The following is an 18,281-nucleotide window of genomic DNA, read 5'->3' as shown; positions in this document are numbered from 1 at the left end:
CGCTTCATAGGCGGTGAAGCTGGTTTGCAGGTGTCTGTCTTTCTCTCCCCTTTTGTCTGCCCCATCTCTCTCCATTTCTCTGTCCTATCTAACAACGACATCAATAACAACAACTACAACAATAAAAAACAAGGGCAACAAAAGGGGGGAAAAAGTCTTTTTCTTCTACTGCTATGCTCTACAGTAGTGAGAGCAGACACCTTTGTTTTGTTTCAGATCCTGGGGGAAAAGCTGCAGCTTCTCACTCTTGAATATGATGCTAGGCCATAAGTTTGCCCTGTTTGTCCTTTATTATGCTGAGGCATGTCCTTTCTATATCATACATATTACATGGGGTTTATTTTTTTGTTTTGTTTTATTTTTTAAAAATTATACATGAGATACATTGAATTGCTGTGGGTAAAGTGTACATTTTAACATTATTTTTTCTCTTTTTTTTTTTTGCCTCCAGGGTTATTGCTGGAGGGGCTCGGTGCCTGCACCACGAATCCACTGCTCCTGGAGGCCATTTTTTCCCTTTTGTTGCCCTTGTTGTTTATTGTTATTACTATTGTTGTTGTTGCTGTCGTTGTTGGATAGGACAAAGAGAGATCAAGAGAGGAGGGGAAGACAGAGAGGGTGAGAGAAAGATAGACACCTGCAGACCTGCTTCACTACTTGTGAAGCAACCCCCCTACAGGTGGGGAGCTGGGGTCTCCAACCAGGATCCTTGAGTTGGTCCTTGCACTTCACACCATGTGCACTTAACCCACTGTGCTATCTGCCGCCCTGCCCCCTATTTTAACATTATTAATCATGTCTATTTGTGAGTGTGGATTATATCATTATTTATATATATATCTTCTTCAGTTTCTTTCATAGTTCCATGCTTGTTACTTTTAGTATACAGATCCTTCACCTCCGTGACTAGATTTATTCTTAGGCATTTTATTCTCGGTGATACAGTTGTTCATGGAGTGCTTCACTATTTCCCTTTCGTAGTTCATTGCTAGTGATTTAAACAACCAAATTTTGTATACTTTGATTTTTTGTAATCCTATAGCTATACAGAACTAATTATTATTTATAACTGTTGTGTGTGTGTGTATGTGTGTGTGTGTGTGTGTAGTCTTTAGGATTGAGGTATTCTGGTGTTGTGTACAGGTTTCTCATGATTTTCTTCATGGTTTCTTCATGATTTTTTTAGCATTTTAGTTATTGAATTGAGACAGCAAGTGAGAGGGAATGAGACAGCTGGAGATGGAGATTCCTGGACTCCAACACCGCTTCACTATGTGTGAAGCTCACCCCTGTAGGTGGAGATCAGTGGTTTGAGCCTGGATCCTTAGGAATAGTAGCATGTCTTCTCTACTGAGTGTACCACTGCCTGGCTTCCTTTTCATGAATTTTCTGATCTGGTCATTATAGCCGCCTCACAATCAAATGCCCCTTCAGAGAGGTTGTGGCATTCGCCCAAGTAAAGTGTTATAGGCTACTAAGCAGACTTGTTATTCTAAGTCTGTTCTGTCTGACCTCAAAGCCATGCTCACTCCTGTAAGCACAGTGCTTCTTTGCAGCGAGGGGTTGTGTCAGTGGCTGGAGGGATTGTAGAGTTCCTGACCCAGTTGTCGGTCACCTCTGGGTAACTGCATTCAGTACCTCAGCTGGCCTTCTTGCTCTGTAGTTTTCTCTCAACAGCCAGCCCAATTAGACAGGCAGCTCCTTGCTTTTTGGCATCAGCTTCCTGTGTTTATGTATGGACATGTTCCTATTTCAGAGGTATTTATAAAAAGACTTTTAAGTTAAAATGAACAAAATCTAGTTTTCGTGATTATATGCTTTCTGGTGGGGTGTTTGGGGAACACTGACCTACAGAGACTATTTGAGTGAAGGGCAGCAGTAGCTTGCTTTCCCATGGGGGAGGAAATCAAATCCTTATTCTCGTTTCTTGAGGGAACCAATTTGTTTCACCAGGCTCTGGGAGGGTAGGGAATAGTGGTCATGTTATATATTTGGACAAAGCTGGCTCCTGTCCTCATACCTCCCCTGCCCTTTCCTAACCCTTCCCTCCCCTTCCGTCCTGTATTCCCCACATTTTACCCCAACTCCCTCCTGTACGTGGGACATGGGGTAAGGAGTCCAGGGCCTCTATTTGAAGCAGCTCATTGAGGGTTCCACTGAAGAGCAGGGGTTAGAGTAAGTCAGTTCTCTGTGGCAACTCTGGAAAGGAAGGGCAAAAATAGGGGCTTAGATTGTGGAGAAAGGAAAAGGAAGGACTCAAAGAAGATGCTATTTGACGAGTAGAAAAAGCCTCCGATCACATTAGTAAGGTCTAGGACGCACTGTGTAGCTAGCTGACTTTGGCAAATTCATTGGAACAGAAATAGTGTTTCAGGTTCTGAATATGGCAGTTAAAAATTCCTCATCTTGCTAGAGCTCTGCGGTGTTCTTTGGTGGCATCCCAGGAATTCTTTCATTCAGATTTAATGATGGACGTAAGACAGACAGATTCACTCAGTACTGTACCGGATCCCTCAGTACTCAGTACTGTCCAGATTAGGCACACTGTCTAGAAGGAGAAACTCTGTAGTTGCTGATCAGTGCATCAAAAGCTGAGTAAACTTTGCAAACTTGGAGCACTTGGCCTCAGGAGCTGCAGGAGACCCCTCCACTCACACTGGGCTTTCTGAGGGGGCGAATCTATATGACTGAAGAGCGTGCCTCTCTCCGCTGCCTGGCTTGCTTGGCTGGGCCTGCAGTACCCGAGTGCATTATCCCATGGATAACACTGGTTTGCTTACCGTGTAAGAGTTCAGGCACACCAGACACCCTTTGTTACCAAGGCAGTGGAAATTGGTCTAATGAACTCTTTCTGCTTGGCTGGAGGCCACCAGAACACACAGGGACAGGGTTTGTGTAGTCCCATTAGCTGAATACCAGGCAGCCTTTTCCTGAATTCTCTGCCCCCTTTCAACAGCTGCTCTTCAGGACAGATGCACTTTCACAGACTTGTCTTATCCAGCCTTCCAGGAAGACGTGAAATTCTATCAGTGTTTCCCTAATGTATGTGGAGTCAGACACTGCTCGTCAAATGGCTTGGTGTGCTGGGACTTCTCACAGATGTAGCGATCATGATTCTGTGTAACTGGACCTCGGAGAGCTTGTTTGTCACAGTCTCTGACCCGTTGCTGCCAGTGACATCAGCTCTGGGGGCCGACCTCAGACAGAACTATTTTGTGCTTTGTGCTTCAGACATCTGCTGAAATGTTTATCTCTCTGCATTTCTGTAATCAGATTAAGTTATTCCACCAACACCGACTGAGTTAAATGACTTGCTTCCAGAATTTGATATGCCTCAAAGGGCAGTATTCCAAAGTCATTTTGGGAAACCTGGCCTAGATATGATCTTTTTGCTCTTTCATGAGAACCCGGGATGTCCCTCAAGTAGCCACAGCACGTGATCTCCCACCATGTGATACCTTGGGTCATTTTTTGATAGTTACTTTACTTCTTCTGGCTCCTTCCTGAAACACCAGTAGTTGAGTTATGCTTTAGTTCTTTTTTTTTTTTTGCCTCCAGGGTTATTGCTGGGGCTCAGTGCCTGCACCATGAATCTACTGCTCCTGGAGGCCATTTTCTCCCCTATTGTTGCCCTTGTTGTAGCCTTGTTGTGGTTATTGTTGTTGTTGTTGTTGATGTCGTTCAATGTTGGATAGGACAGAGAGAAATGGAGAGAGGAGGGGAAGACAGAGAGGAGGAGAGAAAGACAGACACCTGCAGACCTGCTTCACTGCCTGTGAAGTGACTCTCCTGCAGGTGGGGAGCTGGGGTCTTGAACTGGGGTCCTTACACTGGTCCTTGTGCTTCATGCCATGTGTGCTTGTTTTTTTATTGTAGTAGTAGTTATTGTTGTTATTGATGTCTTCGTTGTTGGATAGGACAGAGAGAAATGGAGAGAGGAGGGGAAGACAGAGAGGGGGAGAGAAAGATAGACACCTGCAGACCTGCTTTACCGCCTGTGAAGAGACTCCCCTGCAGTTGGGGAGCCAGTGGCTCAAACCGGGATCCTTACGCACGCAGGTCCTTGTGCTTTGCACCACATGCACTTACCCCGCTGTGCTACCGCCCGACCCCCCCATGCTTTAGTTCTAAGAGGCTGTCAGAGGTTTCTGTCTGTCCGTGTGCCTAGAGAACAAGAGAAACTTCCTTCTCTCTCTGGAGATGAGTGGGACTATTCAGTCTTGTCATGATGGTTATATTCAGATAATATGGAGTCAGCAGCAACTACCAAAACAGATTCAAGAGTGCTGTGTCTGTCAGCTGTGATTGCATCTACACTAAGTTGAGCAATGGCCTGAGCTGGGTGCTAACCAGAACCTTGTAGGACCCTCCCGCCTCCACCTCTAGCCGCAGTGAGGTGAGAGGTCTGCCAGGCTCTTACTGTACCCTCTCTTCTTCCACGTCTGCTCCAGCCAACACAGACTTTTCCTTGGCAGTGTCTCAGACAAATATTATTGGAGTGTTTCTACCCATTATCTTCAATTAGATATTGCTTCATGAAAAATTATAGAGTGGGAAGGATTTTTTTTTCTTTCCATAAAGGGATATATTTTTGGAGAAAATTGTGAGCAAGCAAAATAAAATGACTTAGTGAAAGTTTAGATATCTCTGTGTGCTTTAATTAAAGAGGCAAATGTGGAGGTGGTTTGGAGCTCTGTAAATAAGGGCTGTTGAGGCAACCTTGACTAATGCAAGTGACTGAAGTGATGCAGCTCACTCATTTCTGTGAAGGCCACTGACAGTTCTACTGCTGATCAGTTGTGTTTTTTTTGTTGTTGTTGTTGTTAAATCTTATTTTAATGTGAGAGAGATGCTAGAGCACTGCCCAGCTCTGACACTGGAGATTGAACCTGGGACTTTGGAGCCTCAGGCATAGAAGTCTTTTGCATAACCATTATGTCGTCTTCCCAGCCCTACTGGTCAGTTGTTATTAGCTTGAAGGTGGGGGTGGTGGTGGTGGTGGATCAGTTTTAACACCACCTATTGTGCTGAGGAGTACTGGACTTATCCAGATGCCCAGAGGGTGTAGAGAATGACCTTTCTTTGCAGAGTTTCCTCCTTGGGGTTTTAGAAAAGCTGGAGAAGGGAGTCGGGCAGTAGCGCAGCGGGTTGAGTACACATGACGCAAAGCACAAGGACTGGCATAAGGATCCCGGTTCGAGCCCCCAGCTCCCCACCTGCAGGGGAGTCGCTTCACAGGCAGTGAAGCAAGCAGGTCTGCAGGTGTCTGTCTTTCTCTCCCCCTCTCTGTCTTCCCCTCCTCTCTCTATTTCTCTCTGTCCTATCCAACAACAACATCAACAACGACAATAACAACAACAACAAAACAAGGACAACAAAAGGGAAAATAAATAATAATAATAATAATAAAGAAAAGCTAGAGAAATGCACATATAGATATTGTAAAACACAACACTACAGAGGTTAAGAACAAACAAAGGAACAGGAAAAAGAATGACAGAAAGGTACATAGAACTCCGCATGGTCTTTATCTGGATAGGAAACACAAAATGTCGCTAAATTTATTTATTATTGTCTAGTGCTGTTTTCAAATTCAGTGTTCCAATATAAAACACGAGGCACTTTTTTCTTCTTAAAGCAAGTTTCCTTCTTGTTATCTTTTTTCTCTTTTGCCATATTTCATTCCAAAGAACTCACCCACACATCTTCTCTAATTTTGTATCCTTTTCTGTGTTTCTGTCTGTTATTAATTTTAGCTGACAAGGAGTGATTTAAAACTTAATCTATCAAGGACTTTTCAAAAATCCACTGAGAAACGATGACAGAAAATCCTCTGCTCTGTCTAGGTTTGACCAGATAAGAATAGGAAGAGAAAGTGGGATGTTGGCGCATCGAATTAAGTGCACATAGTATGAAGTACAAAGACTTGAGCAAGGATCCTGGTTCAAGCCCCCAGCTCCCCACCTGCAGGGCAGTGGCTTCAAAAGTGGTGAAGCAGGTCTGCAGGTGTCTGTCTTCCTCTTTCCCTCACTATCCTCCCCATCCCTCTCAATTTCTGTCTGTCCTAGCCAAAAAATTGAAATAAAAAAAAATGGCCACAGGAGCAGTGGATTTGTAGTGTAGGCACCAAGCCCCAGTGATAACTCTGGAGGCAAAAAAAAAAAAAAAAAGAAGAAAAATTGTGGAGGGGGCATAGTCTCAAAGACATAAATCAGTTCTTTGCTGAGGTGAGTTACAAGGATTGTAGCAAGTGCTATCTCTCTAGCATTTGTTAACAAGTAATGTTTTGTGTATACCTTTGCAAATTAGATAGACAACACTTTTATAAGGTAGGTGCCACTGTTGTTTCTATTTGATTTATGAGGAAACTGAGATTAGAAAGTAATTGCCCACATCACACAGAGCTTTGCACAAAGTGAGCCAGAGGCAATCTGACCCAAAAGGTTGGTCTTTTGTTCTGTGGCCAGTTTCTGTGTCAAGCTCTTATTTGAGGGTATTTCACAAGATGCAGGGATTGGCACGGTCTGTTTTCTCTGGAACTCCATGGTTTGAGTGCCGTCTGGTCAACAATTTAACTTAGTGTGTCATTCCCGTGGTACTTTGTACAGCTAATTTGGGGTGAACGGTAGTAGTAGAGTGAAGAGGGAGCTTGTGTGGCATCCTGTAGCTCAGAGACCAGGGCATGTCACGGACCAGGCACAGGTGAAATAGGGAAGTAAGTCAGTAGGCAGGCAGGCAGGCAAGGCAGGTAAAGCATCACTCTGGCACATGTGATGCTGGGGATCAAATCTGGTACCTTATGCCTGCAAACCTAACACTCTGTCCACTGCAGTGTCCCAGACTACCATGTGTGTGTGTGGCTTTTGTTTTGTTTTATTTTGTTTCTATTTCTAGGGTTATCTCTGGGCCCTGGTGCCTGGACAGTGAAGCCACCACTTCCGTTAGCCAGTTCTTCCTTTCCTCTTTTTATTTGATAGGATAGAGACAGGTTGAGAGAGATGGAGGGGAGAGGGAGAGGGAAGTAGGTGAGGGAGAGGGAGAGGGAGGGAGGGAGGGGGAGAGAGAGAGAGAGAGAGAGAGATGCAGTACTGCTCCATTCCTCATGAAACTCCCCCCTCCCTTGCAGTTGGGGTCAGAGGCTTGAACTCGGGTCCTTGCACATGGTAACATGTGCTTTCTCTAGGTTAAGATACATGATCTCAGGGTCTTATTCAAATTAGAAGAAAGCCCTGGTTTCACTTTCTGACTTTATAAACGAGGGACTGGGAGCCCCTGACAGGCTGGAGGACTTGACCAGAATCCTGTGAGTGAGCTTGGAAGCAGGGGATGCATGTCTTCGGCCACACAGCTATCGTGAGGACAGTGGCCATGCTTTCACCAAAGGCTTTTTTAGCTCCTGTGAATTCTTGAGATTGCTTGGCACTTGCCAAGGTCCAGATTGTCTGTCTATGAGGCAGAACAGCTCATGGAGAGGATTGTGACCTACCTCTCCAGGGTGTAACCTGATTTAAACTTGGGTCAAAAATTGATTCTTGGACTTTTGTCCCCTCTCACCTTTTCTCATATTTGCTAGAAGCCCATTGCTACTTAGAGCTCAAAGGAACCACTAAGAAGCTGGGATTTTTCAGTAAAGCAGTAAAGTTCAATTCTAACATTAACTTATATTAAACTTTAAAAATTTCCTTATTGGGGGATTAATTTTTTACAGTTGACAGTAAATACAATAGTTTGTACATGCATAACATTTCTGTTTTCCACATAACAATACAACCCCCACTAGGTCCTCTGCCGTCCTACTGCAGGACCGGAACTCTCCTTCCCCACCCCCCACCCACCCAGAGTCTTTTACCTTGTTGCAATACACCAAAAAAAAATTTTTTTTTCTTTTTAAATTTTTTATTACCTTTATTTATTTATTGGATAGAGACAGCCAGAAATTGAGAGGGGAGAGGGAGAGAGGGAGAGAGACAGAGAGACACCTGCAGCCCTGCTTCCCCACTTGCAAAGCTTTCCCCCTGCAGGTGGGGACTCGGGACTCAAACCTGGGTCCTTGTGCACTATAACATGTGTACTCAACCAGGTGCGCCACCGTCTGCCCCCCCCTTTTTAAGTTAGAAACAGAACAAAAAAGACCACGACACCAGTGCTCCCTTCAATGTGGTGGGTTCCAGTCTCGAACCTACATTATAAAAGAACCTCTTCATCTCTCCATGCTCCCCACTCCCTGGGTGACAGGTCATCAGACACAGGCTGGGGCTCAGGTCCCAGAGTCTCTGTGGCCTGGAGCCTGTCAGCTGCTCTGTCTAGCCATCACCTAGGTAACCGACACTCAGCCAGAGAAGCAGTCTGTCCACAGTGAGAGAGAGGAAATACAAAATGAAAGTGCAGCACTTACTTTTTATGCAGGACAATGACGACTGCTTTGAAATGTTCCTTGAATTTGAAAAAAAAAGCTCGATTCATGTCTCTGCTGGGTGTTGGCCCCTGTGCCCTGTGTATGACCTACCAGTTTCCCGAATTGCATGTGTCTTTTTTTGCAGGATACTTTTATGAAAGCTAGGTTATGCTGGGTGGAGTTAATTTTCTGTTCCCAAATGCGTCCTGGGAGGACTGCATTGCATATAAGTTTTTATGAACAAGTGGTAAAGCAAACATATTCCACAACTTACTTGGCTAGGTTTAATGGGTGTTCATGTTTTTAAAATATGTCCCTTCCTGTGGGGGTGTTTTTCCATTTGGTGTGCTCTATTTCCTTAGTAACTGTTGCTGTGTTATGGGAGGGACGTAATGACATTTATCAGGTGCAATATTGAATTAATTTATTTCCTGGTTAGTACTGCCCATCTTCCCAGTATAAATAGAACGTGTGTGTGTGTGTGTGTGTGTGTGTGTGTGTGGTGTGTGGTGGAGAGAGAAAGAGAGAGAGAGAGAAGAGGGTGGAGAGAGAAGGGGGCAGAGAGAGAAAGGAGAGCAAATAGATGGCACTGTGCTTGCTGTAGAAGGCCTTTTAATGTATGGCCAGGATTACTGGGGCTTCCCATCCTGGGTAAGTTCCCTTCTCAATTCATTCATCCTCTCTCTTTTTTTCTCTTAATTTTCCTGACCTGCGCATTAAGAAGCCCAAGGTGTTTCAGTTCAGGGAGCTACCTCTGATCTCAAAGTCACATGCTAAGAATAGTATTTGGAGGAATGAAAGACCCAGGTGTTGAGGCTGACTTTTGGGCACACAACTTCTGGGGGCTCAATTCTTGAGTCTGTTTTGAGGTTAAGGTTTTCTCACTATAATCAGAGGAAATTTAAGGCAGCAATGCCATGGGAAAATGAGAAATTGTGTCCATGCTTCAACAACCGTGCTGTAAACGCGTTACCCCTCAATGAAATCAGAAGAAGAAGAAAAAAGAAAAGAAAGCAGTGATGTCGAAGGCCCTACCTGGTGGGGATATTCTGAGGATGGTCATAAAGAGGGTCCCCTGCAGCTCGCGGGGTGCTGCGGGCTGTGCTGGAGAAAATAAACAACGCTGAGGCTTAGCGGGAGGCTGCACACAGAATCTGATGCGTCTGGAGGCCTGGCAGGTGTTCTCGCTGTGGCGTCTTCCTGCGCAGGTCCTTCCTGTCTGGTCCTCTCCCGTGTGCTGGCACCTTTCTGCTGCCATCCTGGGCTCTTGTGCATCTTACTCCTCTGGACTGACCTTTTTTTTTCAGATAGAAAAGGGGCTGTATTCTGGGTACCATGGGACTCATATCCCGTAATCAATAGAGAGGAAAGGCTTGCCAGTTTAGAGCCCCAGAGCCAGAGCTGTGGACAAGCGTCTCATCCCAGTTCATGATTGTGATGGGTTTATTTGCTGAGTCTCTCTGTGTGTGTCCCTTGACCTAGTACTTGCTTTCACCCACTTGAGCACCTACTTGGAGGGGGAAACCGAGTTAGCCAATGACTGCCTCGTCCTCATGGCACTTGCAGTCCAGTAGGAGAGTGGTGCTAAGTCATGGCGACCCGCGTGCACAGATGGATGTACTAGAGGAAGTGCTAGGAAGCCAGGTAAATGGGCTTCCAGCTGAGTTTGCGGACAGTAAAGGGGATCGTCCTGAAAAGGGCTCTTTTGGCTGAGTCTGGAAGGCAGAGGGCGAGTCCCAAGCAGGAAACACATGATGAGGGAAGACAGAAAGGAGAAATGGGTCAGATACCAGGTGTCCAGCATTCCTGCCTTTTTTGTAGAGTCTGTGCTAGGACCTAAGCTTGAAAGTCGATGTGCCAGACTTCTGCTGATCGGGGTTTCAGATCCCTCTCTCCTCTGTTCCCTTGCCCTTGTGGTCCTCTGATACTTTGAATGTCACTGGGCTACAGACCCTGTTCTGGATGTTTGGAATCCTTCATTGAACAGAACAGGAAGCTTCTAGGGTCTGGGTGCCTTCACTTCTTTGTTGTATTATTTCCAGAAAGAGTATCTTTTCTGTCAGTCGTGGCTAGGGGGAAACCATTTTATGGATATTACAGCTTTTTTTTTAACTTGAAAATTTCATATAAGGAGATTTGGGGTAGAGGTTATGAGTGCATTGTTGAAAGTCAGCACACAGGGGCCAGGTAGTGTAACACCTGGTTGAGTGCACATGTTATAGTGAACAAGGAATTGGGTTCCAGCTCCCTGGTCCCCACCTGCAGGGGGAAAGCTTCACAAGTGGTGAAGCAGTGCTGCAGGTGTCTCTCTGTCCCTCACTCTATCACCCCCTTCCCTCTTGATTTCTGGATGTCTCTAGCCAATAAATAAAGATAATTAACAACAACAACAACAATAAAAAGCCTGCATGACAAGAAAAAAATCTTTAAAAAAATCAGCGCAGAGTTAATTTATTAAATATATATGCTACATTGACTGGGTTTTTATATGAATCTGGAAATTCCATGCCCTAATATTGACAAGTATAGCAAGCATGATTAGTTCACTAAAGAAGCCTTTTTTTTTTTTTTTTTTTTTTTTTTTTTTTTTTTTACCAGAGCCCTGCTCAGCTCTGGCTTATTGTGGTGCGGGGGATCGAACCTGGAACCTCAGAGCCACAGGCATGAGAGTTTGCATAACCATTATGCTATCTGCCCCACCCTAAGGAGCTTTTGTTGGCCTTTGGGTTGCTGGTATTATATACTGTGGTCATTTCTGATGGAATGTTCAAATTCAGATAAAAACCATTTTCTCTCATCTCCAAGTACCTCAAAACCACTATTTCTATAAATGACTTTTAATTAAACTACATTTATCTGTTTATTAAACTTAAGCACTCTAATTCAGCTGTACTTTATTAAGTGAGACTATTATGCGGGTACACGAAAGCAGTACAATTGAATTTCTTAATATAAGTTAGAGGGCATGAACGCCTTTTTGAATAAATATTTTTAAAATTCATATTATTTATTTTCCCTTTTGTTGCCCTTATTGTTTTTATTGTTGTTGTAGTTATTATTGTTGTTGCTATTGATGTCGTCATTGTTAGATAGGACAGAGAGAAATGGAGAGAGGAGGGGAAGACAGAGAGGGGGAAAGACAGACACCTGCAGACCTGCTTCACCGCCTGTGAAGTGACTCCCCTGCAGGTGGGGAGCCGGGGGCTCGAACTGGGATTTTTACACAGGTCCTTGTGCTTAACCCACTGTGCTACCACCCAACTCTTAGAATAAACATTTTGCTGTCTCCACAGCTCACATTTGTAATTTCTAAAAGTTGAATATAAGTTGATAAGGATGGAAAAGGTTCTTTGTCTCCAACAGGATTATGTTTTTCAAGTCTGGTCCTTTGGGCATCTGAAATTCTCATAGTTGCTGTTGCTTCTTGGACAATACAACATTAAAATATCTGAAAAGTATTTTGTAAAATGTTTTTCCTTATGGAATAGCTTATAGCTTAAATTTATGCCCCTCTTACTTTAAACAAAATTAATACTGAACTTTGTTCCCCTCCTAAAGAGTCACTTTTTTTTTTTTTTTGCCTCTTTTTGCCTCCAGGGTTGTTGCTGGGGCTCTGTGCCTGCACTGTGTATCCACTGCTCCTGGAAGTAATTTTTTCCCTTTTGTTGTCCTTGTTGTTTATCCTTGTTGGATAGGGCAGAGAGCAATAGAGAGAGGAAGGGGAGACAAAGAGGGGGAGAGAAAGATAGACACCTGCAGACCTGCTTCACTGCTTGAGAAGCGACTCCTCACCCCACCCTACCCCCGTAGGTGGGGAGCAGGGCTTGAACCAAGATCCTTATGTGGATCCTTGTGCTTTGCGCCATGTGCGCTTAACCTGCTGTGCCCAGCCCCCAAAGAGCCCCCAGTACCTCGGGAACCACTTTGGGGAATAGCTTTCTTCTTCCAGGTGCTTGTGAACTAGTAGTGGTTCACAGATGTGAGCTGAGGAAGGACATTTGAATGTTGCATGACCTTTGGAGCAGCTCTTAAAAGCCTTGGTGCAGTGCAGACTGTCTTGTTCTGGAATATGGAGGATGTGCCTCTTTCTTTTCCCAGACTCAACTGCTGTACTCCTGCCTGCTCACAAGTTCTCAAGTACCACAGGACACTTCTTCCCACAGCTCCCCGCTGCCCACAGTGCAGGCCCCGAGCACAGCTCTGTGCAGGTTTTCCATGTTCTCCTTGGACTCTGTATATCTCTCTCAATCTTTGCAGGTCTTCAGGAAAGTAATTTTTTTTTTCTTCTCTTTTCTTTTTGATTCCAGCAGGGGAAGCAGTGAAGCACAGAGAGCTGCAGATCAGGCTAACTGAGCTCCCTTGGAACAGCTGGCGCCTGTGGAAGATGGTGACTGCCAGGTGGCTGAGGAGACCCTCACTCTGAGGTGGAAAGGCGGGTCTCAGTGGGACAGCCCTGTCCGCTCCTGCATGCACCATGGCCCCCACTCTCTGGCTGGACGGCTGACGTACCCCTGTGCCCCGAGTGCACACACTGCTGGACTGGGTGCCATCCCGGGTACTGCCTGCTCTAGGTCTGGGAGCAGGGCAGGTGCGCATCAGATGCTACCCAAAGCCAAACGGGGGAGAGCAATGGACTCGGACCAGCCAAGATGGAAGTGACCTGAGACCTCGCCCAGGCGGTCTCCTCTTGACAGGACAGCTTAAGCGGCAGAGCACAGGCTTGTCTGGGGAGCAGTATGCAGGAAGCTGGTTTTCAGGCCACAAATGCTTTCACAGGTGAGAACCTTCTACAATTAAATAGAAGCTTCAGTTCCACACTTAGTTGATCAGATTATAACATACCATACAAATGTACTTTTGCATTTTTCTGAACTGAACACCATGCAGAGGCAAGGGGCTTGGGCTGCCACGGTGATCAATTTTTAACAAAATAATAGCCCATTTTCCATCTCTCTCTAACTAGGAAATTGAAAAAGGCATTTGACATTTTTGGATTCAGTTTTTGTTGAGTGATAGGCCACACACAATCTTCTGCAAGTCACTGGTCTCTAAAGGAAATAAGTCACTTGCAAACCAATGCACAGAGGTTGTGTTTTTCTTTACAGAGCTAGGAAGATTCTCTGGGGGAAAGGAGTCGTTGATGATGAGTAACCCCTCCTTCCCCATCTTAAGTGTTTTCCCTCAGATTTATTGATGCGTGTGTGCCTGTGTGCATGCGTGTGCGTGTGCGTGTGTGTGTGTGTTGGTGGAGAGTGCTGAACTCAGCAGTTAGGATCTTTCTCTTTTAACGGAACTCCTGGAGAAGCTTTGGCATCCCTGTCTGATGTTGATTTGTCCCCCGACTGCCGGTTTGCACATTTGGAAACAGAATTACTAGTCTGGCTGGTGCCCAAAGCCATGGCTAGCTACACAGGGGTTTTTGAATCTGCATCCTGGCTCTTTGTCTGATTCACTTAACATCCCAGGAAGCCACTTAATCCTTTTGGGCCTTTGGCTTCTCATTTGTAGAGTGGGGGCTTTGAAGTTGAAGAACCTCAAGGAATCCAGGGAAAATATTTTTACATAAAAGAGGTTTTTTGGGGTTTTTTTCCCCCTGCCTCTTTAAAGGGAAGATGTTAGAATCGTTGCAAGAAATGGCAGTCTTCTCTGGTGTTGTGAGTCCTTTTAAATTTTTGTGGCTAGAGCAGGAGGCTCAGTCAGGTTAGTCAGGGTGGCTAGAAAGAGGTTGGGGCTCATGCTTGGAAGCTCCCAGACTTGGGTTGGATGCTGCTTTCTCCTCTGACTAGAATACTGCTCCTGGATACTGAGTTCCTATCAGAGCCCCTTTTAGAAATAAAGAGGGTCCCCTGCAGCTCGCGGGGTGCTGCGGGCTGTGCTGGAGAAAATAAACAACACTGAGGCTTAGCGGGAGGCTGCACACAGAATCTGATGCGTCTGGAGGCCTGGCAGGTTTTCTCGCTGTGGCGTCTTCCTGCGCAGGTCCTTCCTGTCTGGTCCTCTCCCGTGTGCTGGCACCTTTCTGTTGCCATCCTGGGCTCTTGTGCATCTTACTCCTCTGGACTGACCTTTTTTTTTTCAGATAGAAAAGGGGTGTGGGGCACCATGAAACCCTGAACCTTTCCCCAGTGCCTTAGTATTGCCAATTTAGTATCCTGTGGAGTGCCCTTCCAAGATGTACTGTCTCCTTGACCCCTGTGAGCCTTTGAGCACCCTCCTTAGCCTTCTCAGTATCTACAGTTGTAATAAGGTGGCATCCAGTTTAGGAGATTATGCTGGGGACAGTCCTCCCAGAATGGTCACAGCGTATTGAAAATGAGCAAAACAGCTACTGGCTAGTGCATTTACACACACACTCCGAGCTCTCTAGGACCATCTCCAGCCTTCTCGCCTGGCAAGCTGGAAGCCCTGCCCTCCTCCTCTTCTTCAGTGAACCTGCTTCAGCTGTTTCAGTTACAGGATCTACATTTTCCTGGAATGTCACCTCCCCCTCTGGGCAGAGGTTGCCATGCAGGACTGTGACACGCAGCACCTCTGGTAAGTGGCCAGGTGCCCTCCAAACTCTTCTTCCCCACTCTCTGAGAGACAGCTGGGGAGGAGAGGCACCTGGGAGGTGCCTGGAAAGGAATTCTGAAACATAGCTCTGAAAGGGACAGGGAACAAGGGCATCGAAAGAAGAAAGGTCACGTGGGCATAGAAAGAACCCCGAGTAACACAGTGCATGGTTCACTGTATAGATCAGTCCAGCCCATGCTCGGCAGCTCGGCAGTCCGGCGGTAGCCCAGCGGGTTAAGCGCACGTGGCGCGAAGCACAAGGACTGGCATAAGGATACTGGTTTGAGCCCCCAGCTCCCCACCTGCAGGGGAGTCGCTTCACAGGTAGTGAAGCAGGTCTGCAGGTGTCTTATCTTTCTCTCCCCCTTTGCCTTCCCCTCCTGTCATGATTTCCCTCTGTCCTATCCAACGACAGTACCACCACCAATAATAATAATCACAACAATGATGGAACAATAAGGGCAACAAAAGGGGAAAAAATGGCCTCCAGGAGCAGTGGATTTGTGGTGCAGGCACCGAGCCCCAGCAATAACCCTGGGGGCAAAGAAAAAAGAAAGAAAAGGCCCTGCTCTTGTCACCTCCCCCTGCTTGACTCCCAAGGCTTCTGCCTTACTAATGGTGACTTCTCAAGCCATGAGGCGTTCAGAGGGACCTGACTTTGGAGTGGGAGTGACAGGGGGTCCCCTGTGCTCAGGCAGGACCCTTGCTACAGTCTCTTCACTTGAGCCAGGCACAGTCTGACAGGGTCCAAATTTACTTGTGTCCAGCCCTCATCATTTGCTGGGGTGCTCTGCACTTCCTCTCCCCTGAGGATAAAGAAGGGCCCATCCAGTGGAGATCTCAAACTAGCCTTGTGGCAATAGCTCTCGATGACTAAAATCCTTGAGTTCTACCTAATAGTTAGAGGAGCATGCTGGGTACATTAGTTAAGGTCCAAGTGAATGGCAGCTAGTATTACAACTATTGCTTCTCCTGCGGAGGGTTAGACACAGGGGTCCACGGCACCTCCCCATATATGCTTGGTAGACTTCTTGAACACCCTCAACTCATAAATGTCTTTACTTTATTTTATTTATATTTAATTTGTTGCCACTAGGGTTATCGCTGAGGCTTATTGCTGGCTATGCAAATCCACACCTGGCAGCCCTTCCTTCCTTCCTCCCACCCTCCCTCCCTCCCTCCTTCCTTTCTTTCTTTCTTTCTTTCTTCCTTCCTTCTTTCCTTCCTTCCTTCCTTCCTCCCTCCCTCCCTCCCTCCATCTCTTTCTTCCTACTTTCCTTCCTTTCCTCCCTTCTTTCTTTCTCTCTTTCTTTCTCTCTTCCCCCCTTTTTTGTTTCTATTTTATAGAACATTGGAAGGGGAGTAGGAAGTAGAGAGGGAGATAGAAGTATAGATGCCTGGGGGGCAGGCGGTAGCGCAGCAGGTTAAGTGCACATGGTGCAAAGCACAGGGACTGGTGTGAGGATCCTGGTTCCATCCCCGGCTCCCTACCTGCAGGGGGGTTGCTTCACAAGCAGTGAAACAGGTCTGCAAGTGTCTGTCTTTCTCTCCTCCTCTCTGTCGTCCCCATCTCTCTTGATTTCTGTCTGTCCTATCCAACAATGATAGCAGTGACAACAATAACAACAATAACAATGATAAACAACAAGGGCAACAAAAGGGAAAAAATGGCCGCCAGGAGCAGTGGATTCGTAGTGCAGGTACTGAGCCCCAGCAATAACCCTGGAGGCAAAAAAAAAAAAAAGAAGAAAAAGAAAAAGAAAGAAACTGGCAATTTAATTGGCCTCTGTGTGGCCCGGTTCTGCTAAATCAGCACTGAGTCCTAATAAGATCCCCAGGTGCTCTGTGCATGTGGAAGTCTGGGAAGCACTGTGTGCCCGCACTCAGTGAGAATGGGTTGTAGAGGTGATGGGTGGGCTGGAGAATCAGCTTGGGAGGAAAAACAAAAACAAAACAGGAAAGGAACTGATGTGTTCACGTGTGTGACCAGGGATGGTTCCCTTGACTAACCTGCTATTCTTTTTTTTTTTTTTTTCCTCCTCCAGGGTTATTGCTGGGCTCGGTGCCTGCACCATGAATCCACCGCTCCTGGAGGCCATTTTTTCCCCCCTTTTGTTGCGCTTGTTGTAGCTTCGTTGTGGTTATTATTATTGCCCTTATTGATGCAATTAGTTGTTGGATAGGACAGAGAGAAATGGAGAGAGGAGGGGAAGACAGAGAAGGGGAGAGAAAGATAGACACATGCAGACCCGCTTCACCGCCTGTGAAGCGACTCCCCTGCAGGTGGGGAGCCGGGGGCTCGAACCAGGATCTTTACGCCCATCCTTGCACTTTGTGCCACCTGCGCTTAACCCACTGCGCCACCGCCCAACCCCCCTAACCTGCTATTCTTAAGGAAGCCATGTAGTCTAGGTTATTATTTGTCACAATTGGGCCTGGCTTTAGCTTCCTGATATATCCAGGAAGAATTAGTGGTAAACTAAATGTATGCACCTGACACTCTCTGGAGATGGATCCTTGTGGAGCGGGATCATCCTTGCTTTCTCTACCTAATCTTCTCAGGGGTCTTGGCCCGAGTAGCTGGTAAAAGTTACTTAAGATGTGGACTGAAAGATCCTTTATTACTGCCCAAGCTAGATAAAGCAGTGGTTTTAGAAGGCAGTGAATAGAAGGTGGCATCCACCCTTTGGTTTGCTGTTATTTGACTTTAGTTTTCTTTATTCTTCTACCACCCAGGGTTACTGCCCACAAGACTCTACTGCTGTGGGTAGGCGTTTCCTTGGCTCTTTTCTTGCTTCTCAATAGTGGGTGAGTGACACACAGAGAGAGACAGAGAGACAAAGAGTGAGAGAGTCAGAGAGAGAGACAGACAGACAGAGAGAGGGGGAGACACTGCACCCCTACTTCACTGTAGGTGAAGCTTCCTTCCTGCAGGTGTTCCCGCGGGTGTGGTGACCCCAGGATTTGAACCCACTTCCTTCTGATGGCAACATGTGTGCTCCACCAGATGAACCAGCTTTCACTCTCTTATGGCCAAACAGCTGAAAACTCTCTGAACACCTTGGCTTCTGGAATGGACGATGCACTGATTTTGCTGATTCTTCAGGCTAATAGAAAGGAGTCTTAGATATCCTAAGTGGCAAAGAGGTTATTGCATTTTTCCATGACCTTAAATCTGTTTTTCATTTATTTCATTTCCCAAATTTTATTAAGATGTCTTTTTCTGTTTTGTTTTAATATTTGAATTAAAAATTTAATGAACTTACTGTCGAATGTAAAACATTAATTCCCCAATAAAGAAATTAAAAGAAAAACAATAAGGGCAAAAAAAAAA

The 18,281-nt window shown here is 45.9% G+C and overlaps 1 protein-coding gene across 11 annotated transcripts in view; it reads left to right on the top strand.

The window, feature by feature from the left end:
* The window catches only part of LDLRAD4 (low density lipoprotein receptor class A domain containing 4), a 511,331-nt gene that overhangs the window by 200,569 nt on the left and 292,481 nt on the right, over positions 1-18,281 (top strand). For 7 of the 11 annotated variants that reach the window (XM_060200607.1, XM_060200613.1, XM_060200608.1 and 4 more), the window contains one exon: positions 12,703-13,171. In XM_060200607.1, coding sequence (XP_060056590.1) covers positions 13,132-13,171 — 40 coding nt within the window. In that variant the 5' untranslated portion in view covers positions 12,703-13,131. Of the gene's footprint in view, positions 1-8,955; positions 9,047-12,702; positions 13,172-18,281 lie in introns of those variants that run through there. The other 4 variants (XM_060200614.1, XM_060200616.1, XM_060200612.1 and 1 more) reach the window with 2 other exon arrangements.

Source organism: Erinaceus europaeus, chromosome 10 (assembly GCF_950295315.1).
Source record: "Erinaceus europaeus chromosome 10, mEriEur2.1, whole genome shotgun sequence".
Taxonomy (NCBI): Eukaryota; Metazoa; Chordata; class Mammalia; order Eulipotyphla; family Erinaceidae; genus Erinaceus; species Erinaceus europaeus.
The sequence above is the reverse complement of the archived record's forward strand: the minus strand, read 5'-3'. Positions and strand labels throughout refer to the sequence as shown.